The 16,915-nt window shown below is 38.6% G+C and overlaps 1 protein-coding gene across 1 annotated transcript in view; it reads left to right on the forward strand.

The window, feature by feature from the left end:
* Positions 1-6,241: 6,241 nt before the first annotated feature.
* Positions 6,242-16,915, forward strand: part of itga11a (integrin, alpha 11a) — a 52,523-nt gene continuing 41,849 nt past the window's right edge. Inside the window, exons 1-2 of the mRNA XM_062425119.1 lie at positions 6,242-6,264; positions 14,763-14,897. Of these exons, the coding sequence (XP_062281103.1) occupies positions 6,242-6,264; positions 14,763-14,897 (158 nt within the window). The remainder of the gene's footprint in view (positions 6,265-14,762; positions 14,898-16,915) is intronic.

Consider the following 16,915-nt stretch of genomic DNA (forward strand, 5'->3'; position numbering starts at 1 on the left):
AAACATGTTAGCCTGTAATATTAAACTGACAAACCATTCACTTTTTCTGTGTGGTTAATAGAAGGTCTTGTTTGGTTCATGTATTTTACAGCACATAATGTTTGACAGACAGCTCTGCAAGAGCTTCCTGTAGATGACCGCCCACTTTCTCCAGGTTAATGCTTTATGCAGGGCTACTCGCTGGAACTCACAGCATATGATATCGGTCCAAAAGCAAGCTGCTGGAACAGCAGCATGTTTCAAAAAGCTCCTTGGAGGACTTTGTGTGTGTGCTGTATTGCTATAAAAGCATTGTTTTATCCTACCCCTGCCTTACTTGGCTGTGATTTGTGGAAAGTGACATCTCCACGGACAATAAGCTTCCGCACAAAGAGTTGAATGTTTGAAGAAGGGTTTCCAAGAAATATTATAGACAGCAAGAAGAGAACTAGAGATGACTTCAGACAGCAGGGTATGGGACTGTGAGCAGGAAGTCTGAATATAGAACATCTGGTATCAGTAGATGGCAGTCTTCTCACCAAGATCTGAGAATCTGAATCTGCCCTCCCAACTGGATAATCTTTTATGATTAAGAGAGTGATCACTCCTTATTGTTTTGTTGCTTCAGATCCCATGCACTTCTCAGGAAGTCACTCCTCTTGAGACAGACATGGATATGGTTTTCACTCTTCACAACAAAAGCCTTTTTGCATACTTGGCTTTGAAATCGAAAATCGACTGCATAGCATTAATTACTGCTGGTTTGGATTTATTATTTGCATTCATATTTTTGTACAGCTAAAACTGAAGGTGGCTTTTTTCTTTATTTTGCAATTGTATTACATTTGTGCTATTTGAGTTGTTGTGATTGATACACAGCACCATGCATCAATGGTGGACTGACCATTAGCCCGAAGGCCCATTATTCCAAAACCCCAGTAGTCAGAAAAATGTCCCATTGGACCAAAAGCCCACAAGACCAATGATCCATTATCCTGAAAACAAACGCCCACTGGTCCAAAGGCACATTACTCCGAAAATACTCACTCTGGAGTTACTGGAGTTCAGTGGCGGTCGGCCCTGTCCATGGTGCTGGTGCTGGCGGAAGGCGGTGGATGCACTGCCATTATTAGGCTAGCTTTGTTGTCTTTTGCCCTTAATATCTTAGTGTATATTGATGTGGGTAAGTGTTAGTATGTTTTTTGTGGAGCAACAGGCCCAGCAGTGGGCTCCTGTTTTGTTTTCAGGATAACAGGCTGTCAGACTAATGGGCTTTTGGTCCAATGGGACATTTTTCAAACTATTGGGGTTTCAGAATAATGGACCATCGGACCAATGGCTCCACCCACTTTTTCTGCATTTTACAGTTTGCAGTTGTTTGCAAACAAATTACAAATTTATAACCTGGGAAAGTGACAATGGTTGTGTATGTCAGTCTGCGTTGATGTTTTTTTCTACTTCATAGTGGAAAAAACTTTATTAAGACAGTTTTAAGGGTTTTCAAACTCATGTGGTTTAGTCTGGTTGAATCGGACCCCTTTGTACAATTCACTTGGGCAGTTCTGAATAATAATCATACTCAGGTATAGACAAAAAACTGCACTAAGATCCTTTAGAAGGGGTCTTGGTATGGTCTCAAATTAATTCAGCAGCGGTGTGTTTGTAGTGGATACGTGATCAGGCCTTGATTTGACTCAGCAAGAAATATTCTCTCTTTATTCACAGTGCGCATGGCATATATGTGGATGAGCTAAATCAAGAGTTTCTAGCAGGTAAGCAGAGAATGAATGCATACTAAATGAATTTAGACAGACAGGACCTTTTTCAGAACCCTTTTGGTTTGTTTACATTATTGCTCCCTTCCCAGCCACATCTAAACGATGAAAGAACCATCTCACATGATGCATTTTGGTTTCCTTGATTGTTTTTCTGTGTGAAAAGAAACCGAACCGAAGGGAAAGTGCAACTTATCCACTGATTGTGACCAAAGCAAACAAACTATAGGTTTGAAAATCACCCTAAAGACCTACTAATCTGTCTTGAAAACTTTAATTAGCATGCACCCTGGGTTACAGTGAAAAATGTGGTGTCTCCCAGTTGTCAAAATGCAACTTCAAAAGGTGTGTCTACCCAGGGATAAATAAGATTCCAGATACACTGAATAACTTTAAACACATTTTTTAAAGAAGTACAGTTAGATTTACTGTAAATATAGCCTGCAGAACTGTCACGGGCCTTCAAAAACCTGCATCTTTCAACTCCTACATTAGCTGTTGAACTAATGCTTTAAGTGATGATGCCTTGAAAAGAAGCAGTTCAGACGCAGTTGAGCAAAGTCCCCAAAGACCAGGCTTGGAGGTCTCAAACTTGACAACATTATAATGGGTGATAGATACTAAGTCTCAACATGAGGCACGCACCCAGCCTGAACTCAGATGTGGGTTAGCTATTTGCTTCTTTTCGTCTGATCCCAGAGGACTTGTCCTGTGTCTGAGTAAAGCTCCCGTTCTAGCCTGAGGAGACAGCAATATATCGCACACAAACAGATAATCTGGGGGTGATTGAGGTAATTGCTTGCAGTTGTGGCATGGTGTTGAAGAGGGCCCTGAATAGGTGAGGTAACTGTGGTTCCTGTTCAGTATTGATTTCAGGCTGCACTTCACAGCAGGGCTCTGTATAGCTTATATGGTTAAGAGAAGGGAAAAAGAATAAGATTTCAAAACCTAATTTTTCACACTCCGTTTAGTTCCCTTTTGGTCCCCTTCCCCCCAGTTCCCTATTCCTCCCAGTGAACTAAATATCTACATGGCAATTTCGGTTTGCAGTAAAGCATTGGGAAGAATTGCTCACTACCCCCCTCTGGTCTTGAAACACTGACAAATAGAGCCCCCCTCTTTAAACTGCACTGGCACACTGCCTTCATTCAGAGCACCAGACCTTAATCTTAATTGTAGGTTCCTCTCCAATATGTCATTTGTCTTGCAAGCTGACAGCGGGAGATTCTTGAGGTATGAGCTTGTACCCACAATACTGGTTAAAACAATTCTTGTTATGAAACTTTTTCGTGTTTATGGAGAAGTTTTCATGTTTTAATGATTGCCAAACCCCTATAACTTCTTGATTTCCCCACCAATTTGGAAATGTTTTATTCTCCTGGAGTTTGATGGGCAATGAATGCTGCCTTTTAAAATGTCTCTTGTCTTGTTAGTCTGCTTGAGGAAACCAATGCTTGTGATGTAACCGTAATCTTGCTTTTCCTTTAGGGAGGTATGTCAGCAGGGGGAGCAACATAATGTCAATGTCATGCCGATGCTTTCACAGTTTTTACAGAGGAAAAGTCGTAACATCAAATACAGACATTTATCTCGCCATGGAAAATCACATACTGTACTTTCAACCCACCTTATTCTATAACTCAATTCAAGAAGCCTGACCACTGATATTTACATCAGCAGTGCTATGTGGACGTATGCAGGCACCAGCAGTAGGTACAGAACTTAATTTCCTGACTAGAAAGAAGAAACAAGGGAGCCAGCAGTCTACAGAGTAGAGAAGTGATGAGGGGGGAAAAACCCAATGAGTTTTTAAGCACCCTTAATGAAAGCAAGTCTTGATTCTTTTTATTTTTTTGAAGGCTCAGTATCCTAAGCTGTTTAAGCACAAACACAGGCTTGATTTGTGTGATCTGTGGTTACTCTGTTGAAAAGAAAAAAAAGTGACTGCGATTGCAAACCAAGAGGAAGAGCCTGTTATAGCCACAGATGTGTTTTTCTCCATTTGACAGATTTTCAGATAGACAGCTGCTCACAGGCTGGATATAAGATCTGTATTTTTGACAAACTGACTGTGGATTATTTCCGTGATGAGTTTCACAGGCACTTCAGAGTCTCCGTTTGACTCCCTGTCTGCTCAGGATATGTGTTGTACTTGTTGAAAGATGTGCAAGGCACTTATTTTTGAAGGCTACTTCTCTCCAACTTCATTCATCACTTTGCCTCCTGGCTAATACATGATATTTTCCTATTGTGTCCTGTCATTTTAAAACGTAAGAAGCAAGACCTTCCTAGTTCACTACGTCCAATCAACTAAGCCACTTATCCTATAGAATCTATTGTATAGATTCTATAGGATAAGTGGCTTAGTTGACTTTTTAATAGTGATTGGCTGCTGAGTGGCAGCCAATTACTATTAAAAAATTTCCCCTGGATAATCAGAATCAAATCTGTCATGTCAGCAGGATTATTACAGAAAACTCTCAGTAATAAGTGACAGGATAAGTGGCAGGATTGGTTTTCTCACAGAAGAGGCAGCTGAGTGCAACCTATTTAATCAACAAATTACAAAATAAATATACATTCAACTTTAATAAGGAAACTGTTTTCTAAAATAACTTGGTGCAAATCATAAAGACAGCAAAACGAGTTTGAGTCTCTCCTGAAATGTAAATTCATCATCTTCCCTTGAAATAAATGTGGGATGCTGTATACTAAATTTTAAATTAGATTGCCATTACAGACATTGATATATTGACAATATGTGGTATATGTCAGTAGAATATTATGTAAAGATATACATTTTTTTCCCCAGAAATCCAAGTTGGACTCGTCTGCTGCTTTCAGTTAAAGATAGATAGTGGGGTGCCAATGTGATCAGATATTTGGCTGTTAATGGAAGTCATCACAATTCCAATTGTTATTGGGAACAATATTTTTATCGTTTTTGTTATTTTAAATTATATTTTTACTGAATTTGTTCTTTTTTTTTTTGAAGATGGTTAATTTTCATACAATATTCCATTCATAGCAGAAGATCAATAAATAGCCTATATCCATAAAATAAAGAACACCGATATTGACAATACAAGCAGTAATACCACTACTGGTAAGAGTAGCACTGTTGTTATAGTATTAATAGTGATGTAATACACACAAAATGATTATATTTATAATTAAGTTTAATATTAAATAACTCAGATTTGCGCTTGCATAAGTGGCACATTTCAAATATGAAACTAATTTTATTAGATTACTACACTGTCTCATATATTGCGGTATCATCCAAATATTACTGTGAGACTCTATGAGTTTAATATGCAAACACAGATGTTGATGTATTTTATTCCATTACACTGTAGTCTCTCCACCAAAGTAAAAATCATTTTCCAAACCAGTGTGTGAAAAAGAGAAAAGATGGGCATTAATGTGACACACAGTGGTTAAGTACAGAATTAGGAGATTTACCGGGTGACCACAAATGGATTTCAGGAAAGTTAATGTACACAAACGATGTCTTGTTACGTAAGTGGGATCATTATACGTTCTGTAGTTAGGACTGGATGGTTCAACTGCAAGGGTATGAGGTAACATACGAACCCCACATTTGCGTTCCACTGTTAATACGCGGGTTAGTTTGTGGTTGTGCCATGATGATAGCATTTGTGGTGCATAGCTTGAGTCTGACAAGACGTTTTAGGTTTGTAATGAGAAAACATTTGGCGGTGCTCCTTATCTACTGTATATTTCTTCAGATTCCTTGGTATCTTATGAAATTTAGGCATCTGCCCTTTCTATTCATGAGCCAGTAGGTTCAGTAATTATGTCCCATTTCTGTCAGAAGACTAATATTTATGTCTTGTTAAACTGATAAAATCATACATTAATCAGTTAAAGGATAATTTTCATGATACATAAAGTGTAAAATTCAACCCGCAAGATCCTCTTTACGTAAACTTTGGGATTTTCTGTTCAGTGAGGTCACAATTTCAGAGAATATGTTTAGGTGTCTAACCACTGTTAACAATGTGGCTTTATTTAATCAATTTCTATTGAATTTGTTCAACATTAACACAGTGTTTTTATAATCTGTTGATGAAATGATGTTCACTCCCATCTTAACAAATCAACATCATCATTTAAGTGGATCATCAAGAATATCCACTACAGAACTGTTTATTACAAAAAAACTTTGCCTAAGATAAGCCACTTTAAGGTATTCATGCAGTTAAAATGAGTTGAAGAAGTTTGCCAGATACAGAGTATTCCTGCATGCTGTGTCAGAGTGGACCTCCTTCTTCTCCTGCCACAGTCCCCTCCTACTTCCCCAAGATATAGGCAGCGCTTTAACTAGGAGTTTGAGTCAATCACAGTGGGATCTTTAACTGTGCCTGCCACTGGGTCTCTTAGCCTCAGCCCACCACACACACACACACTCACAGCAGTCATCACACACACTCAAACTCATGCACGCTTGCACCGGCAAACATATGGAGTACTACTGCTTCCTTCTGTTCTGGATATGCAGCCAGCAGTTAGGTAAGTGAAAGGTGTTTAAGCGTGTGTGTTTTTGAGGATGTGTTTATGTGTGTGTGTGCATCTTCGCATGTTGGTGTTATGCCGACTTTTGAATTTGACCATCTGTCTTTCTGCTTGATGTTTTGCAGTATAATAATGGCACTCTAATTGTTAGTTGTAACTTTGACCAGTTCCAACAGCTGGAAACTTTGAGACTGATGCTTTTAAAAGGTCGGCATAAATGGCTGGACTCAAGCACTTTCACAAAGCTACATTTGATAACTTCATAGAAAATTCGTTTGTTAATATTTAAAGAATTGGTCATCTGAATTTGCAGACATCTTCAGTACTTGGAGGAACAGCAATATCAAATGAATGAATGGCTGCTGAATGACATCATAGCTTGAAACCTTGACCCGTTATCATGGCAAGAGACAGGAAGGCAGAGCTTGGTGGCTGTACTGAATGATATGTTGTCTACTTCAGGTCTACAGAGGTGCTCTGTGTCTCATTGGGAGCAGGCATGTCGTCTGAAATGAATGTTGATGCTATCTTTTCACAGTCAAGTTTCCAGTGACTGTAGAGATGTTGGGGCTCAGCCAGAACTTTGGTCAATTACCAGTGAAATCACTGTAGCAGTGCCACATCTCAACAGGGCAAGATAGGAAGAGATAGAGAGGCAACAAAAGGAATAAAAAGCATTTATATGTATTTTGTTCAGTATGGGTCACATAAATTAATTTGCAAGTCAAACTTCAGTAGACATTTAAGCACTCGGTGCAGCTGAGATCTCTAAATGGTTCAGCTTTGAGTTCAGTATACTGTGAACTGTAACCACATTGTATAAACCCACTGTGTTGGCCTAACTTTCCATATAATACTCTGTATGTGGTCACCATAGATGTGTGTGAGCATTATTTTTTGCCAGGTTTTGCAACAATGAAGCATTATTCGCTACTTTTCTTTTAAGCTTCGTCTCTCCAATGTCAATCCTGAAGTCAAACCCTTGAGCTCTCCAAGACTGGAATTTTTAAAAACGTTTTCTTTTTTTTTCTCAATTTCAATATTTAGTTAATAATGCAAAAATAAAGCGTGACAGAGAGGAAATCTATTTTGTAAATATTTGGTTTGATCAAGGAATTAGTTGGAATCACTGACCTTATATCTGGAGTCTGAGAAAGACGTGATGTGGTGGGAGATGTTTTGACAGACACATAAGAGGGAGGATGTGTTTGAGTCTAGTGTTTATAGATTCCTAGAACTTATGATTTCTGTCAGATAACTTTAAGTATGGCCATCTCATTTCCACATACATAGCAAGCAAGAGGAAACAGAGCTGTCAGTTCTCAGCAATTGCAATTACTAGCTTGCTCTGTAGTATCCTTTGAATTTTCTCCTTTTAATAGATGTTCATCATGACCATTCTGTACAAGGATGGTCAAGTTGCCCCTAAGAATTGCCACAACAGCCTCCATGCTGATTTAGAAAGAGAAGAGACCCCTGTCTCCAGTATTTGTGCTTAGCAACATGGCCGTAGCTACCATTGAGGACACCGAGGTCATGTCCTCGGTATTTTTTTCTTGAAGTTTTGTTTCATTGTGAAGTGAAAATAGCCGACGAGACAATTATCCTTGCATCAACGGACCGTCACGTGACACGTACTTGCAGATACCGCTGCCATGTAAAAACGAAAGTAGTCGGCTATAGCCAGCGGTGGAGTGATGTCCCAACTTGTTTCCAATTTAACTGTTTTCCTTACCGAACAGCTCCAGCTGTGTTGCGCTTCCGTCAGCAGATTCTTCACAAATTCACAAATAAACACAGCATATTACTAGAGATTTTTAAGTCGCTGTTATATAGTGCTCACTTCCAGAAAAAATATTCGCTGCAGTATATGTGAACTGCCACTTGAAAATCACCAGATATATGTTGTCTACTTTTGTGAATTGGACTTGACCCGATTTTGCAAACTGTTCATTCATTGGATGAGCCCTTTTCTCCCTTTCCCAGCAGGCCGTGCTCCATTCCACATTTTAAGAACAAACAAAGAAAATAATATAATGCACTTATAATTTTTAAACATACAACCATGGAAGTTGTAGAATACTGAAATAGGAGTTGATTTAAGTTGCAAAATTGGAAGTGATGAGAAAAAACTGGACCACAAAAGTGACCATGACTGAGAAATGCACAGCAAGAAAGCGTTATAAATACATCATGGATTACAGTACACTTATATAAGTCGTGGTCTTAGTTTTGACCTCGGTATTTGAAAAATCCTAGCTACGGCCTTGCTTAGCAAAGCTAACTAGCTGTTGGCTTATAGCCTTATATTTAATGGACAGGCATGAGTGATTGATCTTCTCAACTAACTCTCAGCCAGCAACTCCAAGCGCATTTCCCATGGTTTTTGTTGAACCATACTTTTAAGAGGCACCTATTGAAATAAATAAAATCCCAGGGCTGTCATACAAAAGCACTAATTTGTAGAGTAATTGCTCCAATAACAAGAACCAATTTTTAGAGGTTTGAACCTTCCTCCTGGGACCTTAAGTGATTCCAGGTATTAACTGTACCTCTGCCAGCAAATCTGGGAGGAGGTTATGTTTCACACCTATGTGTTTTTATTTGTGATTGATTAAACTTGACCCTAGAATCAGTTTGGTATTGATCATAATGTGGGATTCCTTCATGTTGGTGGCATTTGTGCTATGTCAACTGCCTACTAATTGTGTCTGTGACAAGACTTCACTTTCAAAAGTCAGTCCTGCCTGTTGGCATTTAGTTAGACTAAATATATGGGTAGCAACAGATGTCCTGGGGCTGTTAGATTGTCTCCTTGAAATGATTTATTAAAGTGATTTATTGTTTTTATTACTGTGTTTTCAAAAATTATATTTATATTAATCAAGACAAGTTTTGTTTTACAACATTTATTAAATGTATTGGCTGTTGAGGTTTTAGTGTTACAGTTAGTTAATAATACCCTGACCAAAGGCAATTAATGCTTTGCCTCTGAATCAGTCGTCCTCATGTTATTTCTGTAATACCAAACTTATCGTTCACAAATTCCATGCCGATATCTTGACTTTGACATGTAATTGTATGTGGTTGCTGGTTGCAAGTGATACTGTATGGCACTGCCATAGAGATTCAGTTTGAATGCCTGGAGAGTCTTTTGGTGGCTTTGAGGGTTAACAGCTTGGTAAGCAGTGCCCAGTTGGCTGTTGTGTATGGGAAACATCTGGATTTAGATACCTCTTGCCTCCCAGAGTATTTACGTTGGCGTGAGATTATAGTGATATGAGGTGCCAAAATGTTTGAAAGTATATTGTCCACTGTTAAGTATCTTTACAGAGAAAACCATTGTAATGGAAACCCACAATGGATCTATGGAAAAACAGAACACTCAGATGCTTTTCAGATTTATTGTGGAGATCCTAGTCTGTTCTTATATTTTTAAAACTCATGCTACTGGATCCATAACACTAATCAGATGTAGTCATGATGCCATGCTTACACACTTGCATGGATATGGTGCCAGATTGGAAGTAATCATACACTAAAAACCAGAAAACAAATGGATATGTTTTCACAAATCCTGAACCATATTATGTTGCAGAAGAACTGCATCATGAGTACATGAGGATGCCTGTAAGTCAGCAGTTTGCACAGTGCACCCCTACTGCTGCCCTATGTCAGTGGGTCTGTGGTGAAGCTCCTGCAGCTTGGTATTGGGCCAAAGGCAGCAGCGGACTAATGTGGGTCGCACCGGCAGCCACTGGCCTGAGGTTTATTTATCTGGGCACGGAAGCCGGTACACAGGAAACCCAGCAAGACTCCGACCTTGCGTTAGAAGCTGCTGATATTGCTGGGAATATTAAATTGCTCTGCCACATTAGTAACTTGAAATGGAAACTGGATCATCTCCATTCTCATGCTTTCACCCTGACACTTTTCCCTGTCTCTGTCTTAGTTTTCACTCATTTCTTGATCAGACTTAAGCTCATCTGTGATTATATTTCAGGAAATTCATTTTCAACACCTAAAAGGCATCACTGCATTAAATCGGCTACAAAAAGTATTAATGCTTCAGTTGACTGATGAGAAAAACGTCCCCACTGCCCTCCATCTGTAAAATGATTTACGGTGCTACATATGGTGCCAAGAGTTACATCCTGATTTCTATTTATTTTTCATACAACTATCTTTTCACAACAATCTATTTTCAGTCACCCCTTTTATGATTCTACATAAACAGAAACTTTAGGAGGATGTTTGGTGGTAGGATCAAACAGCAGCTGAACATGTGAACCATTCATACAACAGGAAATGAGCAATGTGGAGAATGTGTCAATATTTACATGAAGAGTCTACATGGCAAAGATGGCCATTTATTTTAATGGAGGTTTTCATGGATCAGAACAAATGGCCTATAGTTGTGCCAATCAAGGTGTAATATACTCCGGGTCACTTGACAGACTTGATTCCTAAACATGACAACACAAGACTTATTTACAATGTGGCTGCCACTTAGAAAGTGTTCTGTGGTAAAATAGTGGGCTTGATGGTTTTAACACCGCTCACAGTCCCAAAACTGTCAACTTCACAAACTAAGGAATTCAGATATATTCAAATTTCTCAGGAACCACTTTTCTTTAAGGAATACAGCTGGTGTAAACATAATATCTCCTCTGCAGTTTACAATTGCACACCCAAGCAAAATATATCTCATCTGCTGTGTGACAAACTAAAGCTGAGTTGCAGCTGCAGTTTTATTCTACAATATTTAGTCTTTGGACACTAACAACTAGTAACTACAACTAACAACTGACAAGCAACATGTCAACGTTTTCATTAGATTTACTGAAATATGATTTAACTGCTTCTACAAAGTGTGGAATTATTATGTGGTTACAAAAACATAACTGTTCTTGAGTTGGAGGAGCACAATATGTTCTTGTTTACAATATTATTGTTAAGTGTACAGGAAGTTAATCTTGTACAAACCAGTCTAATGCCAAAAAAGTTCAACCATTAGTTATGTGGGTTACATTATCAACTTCTTAAAAATAGTATTTTGTCACCAGCTACTCTGCTATTTGTAAAAAAAAAAGTGATCCATCCAAATCCTCATCAGTCATTTTGTGAAGTGATACTTTCGGTGATATTTTCGGTGCAATGTGTTGTTCACTTTCACCTCAAGAGTTACATACTACATGAATGAATGACCCACTGATGTAGAACAGTAGAGAGGAAAATGCTATTTGCTCCTAAATGCAAATATATTTATTAGGGATGCTCGATATTGACTTTTCTGCCGATATCCGATATTCCGATATTGTCCGACTTTTAATTTCCGATACCGATATCACCCGATACCGATATTTGCAGGCTTTTTTACACCAAAACTATTAGGTAACAACATATCTCCTATTGTTGAATTAACACATTATGCCTAATTTTATTGTGAGGACCCACTGGATGCATACATAAATGCAACATGGCTTTCCAAATGTAAACACTGTCTGTGCAAAATAAGATAACAACTGACAACGAGGAGGTAAACCTTCTATTTGTGTGATCGTGTACATGGTGGTTGACGCTATGAACTTGTTAGCCACGGTTAGAGACCCACGAGTCTAGCGTGTTGTTGTTGTTAAATGTCATCAAGTGCGCGCCGGTAAACGTCCCATGCTGCGTTCATGCAGGCTCGGAAATGCTGAAGCCTACGGAACAAATATCGGTTATAAAAACCCGATACCGATATTTCCCGATATTACATTTTTAAGTAAATATCGGCCGATAATATCGGAGGGCCGATAATATCGGACATCCCTAATATTTATTGTAAATTATTTTGTAGAGAAATGATCAGGGAGCCTCCAAAGCAAAATCTTGCTGAGGGCCACCAAAAGCCTGAGACTGGTCCTGGATATGAAACCGAACCACTACACTGCAAAGCCTTGTATTTGACACATTTCTGAGCAGGGGTTCACCAATACACGATTAAATTACTTGCCCAACGCCTCCAACATTGTTTTTCTTGTTTTTTAATTTTTTTAAAAATATAAATAAAAATCTATTTAGTTCATTTCTGCATATGAGCACCCTCATTCATCAAATAAAAAATCTCTGATTTGTAAAGTATGAAGTGTGTTATCAATACTTAGACAATGGATAGTACAATTATAAACTAAAGTTTCTGCTTCGTGACTGTCTGCTGAAGCAGCAGAATCTCAGCACATAGTATCGGAGTGAGACATCTGTCCTCCCTCCTACTCTCTGCTGTAAACACACTTAGCTGTTACCGGTCAGATGCTCTCATGTCTCTCAGTGTCTCTTCACTGCACAATTGCCACACACTCAGCTATTCCTTAAAGGCACAACAATACTTAGTTTAGAAAAAATATTAAAATACTTTTTAAATCGCTGATACTTTGTCCGTGTGGGGGGTGAACTCTCGCCAGCCTTGCATTACACTGGCAGAAACCTTACACTGTGCCTGTGTCATCATGTTGACTTGGAGTTTTTATTTCTCCCAGAAAGCCAAAGTATTGTCTCCATCTAGCTGGCAGTGGCAAACCTTGATAGTTGTTGTTTTTCATGGAAAGCCAAGAACAGCAAGCAGCTCCTGTGAGGTGTGCTTAAAAGACTCAATTGTGACGTTGGGGAAATTTTTCGGACTTACAGTTCTTGGTATTACCAGACAGTTATGTAATGTGGGCAACTGTGGCTTTTTCGCAATATCTTGGCAATGCAGTTCAGTATTATTGGGATAAAAGTGAAAATATATACTATACTCACAATTAAAGGCATTACTGGAACAAAGCAAGAAGTTGTTCTTTGTGCACAACAGTTATACTGTATATGACAAGATTCTGACTATTTTGTGGTTTACACATTTTATATTATGATCCTGACTGGCACTATCACATACTTTTCTTGATTATGTACAACCATTCAGTTACAGAACTAAACCAATGTAAAATCATACTATTCACTCCTGTAGAACGTTTGTGAATTTGACCTCAGCTGTCATCTGATGTTGCTTAATTTGAATTTTACATGTTCAATTCTTCACCTACATTCAGCTGAATTTCCCCCAACAGAGAAAAAAAGGCTCACTTGACTTGACGTGACCCTAGAGCCTCACAGATGGGGAGAGAGCTGTGAGAGGGGATGTTTAGCGTGAGGACGAGGGATTGAATAAGCCCCACTGTGTATGGACAAGAGCCGCAGAGATGTAAGAAGGGGGAGTTTGTGGTGGTTAAAACCAGAAGCCTTTGTGCTCTCAGCTCAGCTGTGTGACAGAAACTGTGGAAAACACATGGTTTTTAAGGAATAATCTGCTTCAAAACTCCTTTAAAACCAAACCATGTGTCTCATTTAGCATTAAGTAAGCTTTATTTTCTCTCATACTTGATTTTTTTTAATGTATTTTTGTCCCCAATCAGAGTAGATTTTGACATGATCCTTGACTTTACAGTAGCAGCACTGATCAGAAATGCTTATGAAAGGTTTGGCAACTGGAGAAAACAAAGATCAGCAGTAGATTAAGTAGAAGAGAGAGATGGATCGAGAGGAAGTCTAAGTGGTAGACGATTACGTTTTTTCCCCTTCTCCTGTGCCAAAAGGAAAATCTCAGCACCTCAGTGTCCTCACACAATACAAAACTCTTCTGATGGAAAGTTAAAAGCCAAATGATGCTGTCAGCATTCATAAGCTGTATTTGGTATCTTGGTGATGTGCAAAATCCGAAAAACACCTTCTCTGATTGGTATGTTAATTAAAAGCAGACATTCTCTGGTATGGCTACCACTTGCTAAGCTGTCAAAGGATATGACAGACAGTTAAGCACACAGTTGGGAAAACACATTTGCTTTGATCACAGGTCTCATACCACCTTTTGTTTTTTTCTTGTCCCGCATCTTTTCTGGTTAGACTTCACATTAACTGCAACAATAAAACCTTGATGTCCTTGTTGAGTCTCTTTACCAGTCTTATAATTGCATTTGCAAGGTATTAGGTGCAGTTTTTTGTAGCTCCTGTGTTCTTATTGGAATGAAGCATAGTCTAAATATGTGGTCACATTGATCCTACGTTGTTTAACCAATCCTCAGCTATGAATGTGTAAGAAATGTCTGCAAGATGACTGTCAGTCAAACTTGTCAATAACAGACAGCTCAGCTGGTCTGCATATACAATTTATAACTGTCTCCTGTCTGTGTTTAGAGTGGAACAGGGAGTTAAACAGACACAAGACAGAGGAGGGATTATTTTAAGGATGAGTAAGGATGTCTTGTTGCACTTAGGCCAGATGTTACTGTCTAGTCAACCAATGAAAATCAATCAATGAAGATGTTCCATTCAGATACTAAAATGAGTTACTGAAAGCCAGAATTTTTGTGATTTGGCTAATATTACTGACCTCTGTACTTTGTCAAACTGATGGTAGAAGTATTAAGATCTTCTGCAGCCTCAATTGACAAGAATTGTCTTTTCTTTTCTAGGATTCCATGACTGCTTCAATATCGACACAAAAAGACACAGGATCATCAAAGGTCCGAAACAAGCCCAGTTTGGATACACTGTTCAGCAACATGTGGCTGCTGGGGGAGAAAAATGGTAAGTGGCTTATATGAAACATACACTACTTTTATGCAAAGTATTCAAAGACTCTGATGTTTTGCACCTGCCTACAGTGTGTGTTTTTGTAAAAACAGCTGAACTAATACTAACTAATGACATACATAATTCTAAATAAATTATTTTGAAGATCACTCATGGTCATGAATCTGACATCATTATAGGTCATATAAGCAAATTATTATCATTTTCAAGATAGTCAATCTATCATCCAACCTCAAATTGAATTCTCTGTGCAGGAGCTCTAGTGAAATTATGTGGAAGTCAAGTATCACTTGGATCTAATTTGCATTTTAGTTTTTCAGCAACTGGAATAACAATTGTTGTATTGACATGTTTATGGCTTCTTGCACCATGGTGACAACTTCTATTGCAGTGCTAAACTATTATCATCTATATTTATGAAGTAAGATATCAGTATGTTATATTGTAATGCATATTTTTAGTTTCTGTAAAACAGCCAGAATTTAACCAGGTGATCTATGGCTGAGATTGAGAGGTCAAGTACATAACAATTGTAAAACACAGTACTGACATGCTACAGTGCTGACAGACTGTCTGACTTGGCAATTAGACTATGGGATGTCTAAATGTTTTCCCCAGAAAGACAATGATCTACTGTACGTCTCCTGTGGTGTGTAAAGTTTCCTCCCATTAATTTGTGCTTGCAAAACAATCTGTAGTCCTGAGCTGGATATCACATTCATCATATTACCTCATAGCACAACCTGAATCCTGATGCACACTATTATTAGTCCAACTGGCACCGTGCGGTAGCCAAAAGTAGCTTCTGGCATCCCCAAAATGTCTATTGGCAAGCATTGTGGTGGCATAATGCCGAGTTTCAGCTGTGCCTCTGTGTGTGTGTGTGTGTGTGTGTGTGTGTGTGTGTGTGTGTGTGTGTGTGTGTGTGTGTGTGTGTGTGTGTGTGTGTGTGTGTGTGTGTGTGTGTGTGTGTGTGTGTGTAAATCATTAGTTCTCATTGTACACAGTATATTTATTAAATGTCTGTTTTTCACTTGTGACATCAATGGCGTCCAAACTGGCTTCACCAGAAAAATGATAGCATTGGTTGTTTGTTTAAATGCTTAACTAAAGATGAAAAAGTTCCATAAACTTAAAGGTATTAAGTTGAATCAGCAACCTCACATTATGAAATGTCACTGAGTTTAAAGATATAAGATATGTGACGATGTGTACCACGTGGTGCCGGGGAACTGAACCAGCCAAAGATGAATCAGGACAAGAATGTAGTTTTAGGCAAAACATTTCACTTTAATAAGTTGTGTGATGGAACTTTGGAGAACACAAAAGTAATCTGTGCAGTTTTTGTCGCAGTTGTTTTAAAAAACATAATTTAGGTAGTTGAGTGAAGTCTCAGGAGAACAGTAATTTAACTCATCATTTCAAGTTAAAAGAATTCCAGTCTTGAGGGTAGTAAGTAAAAAGGCCATTACTAAATACTGGCTTCAGCATTTAGTAACCCACTGCTGGCCTTTTTGTCCATTTTTTTTCAATTTGTTGTTGGACTTGTTTAATTGGACATTATTCCCTTAAACCTGCAGGGTGGAACTTTTAAATGAACATCTGTTACGTTCAAGCCCTTGCCAAACAATGATCATTAAGCTTATCACTGCCAGGGAAATCCCTCTGTATTTCACAGTATACAAGGTTTTTAAATCTGGGGTTGGTGACGACATTCCCACACTGACCAGATGAAAGCCTTCTGCACATGCTCTATGTACACAGCATGTCCACTACAGACTTCAATGCCCGAAAGGCTAACTTCCAGTTCCTCTGCTAATTTAAATGGGGATAAAGTAATTTAGTCTTGCAGTTCTTCTCAGCTTTCCAAATGTTAGTGGACTGAGTGATTGTGATGTTCAAAACAGTTTATTTTACAGTTGCAACAGTAGCAACAGAGTAGGCTACGAAGGAGCCTATGACATGAGCGTTTGTTAGCTGTTTTTATAATTACTCTCACTGCCAGAAGGGGG

This window comes from Scomber scombrus, chromosome 1 (genome assembly GCF_963691925.1).
Source record: "Scomber scombrus chromosome 1, fScoSco1.1, whole genome shotgun sequence".
Lineage (NCBI taxonomy): Eukaryota > Metazoa > Chordata > Actinopteri > Scombriformes > Scombridae > Scomber > Scomber scombrus.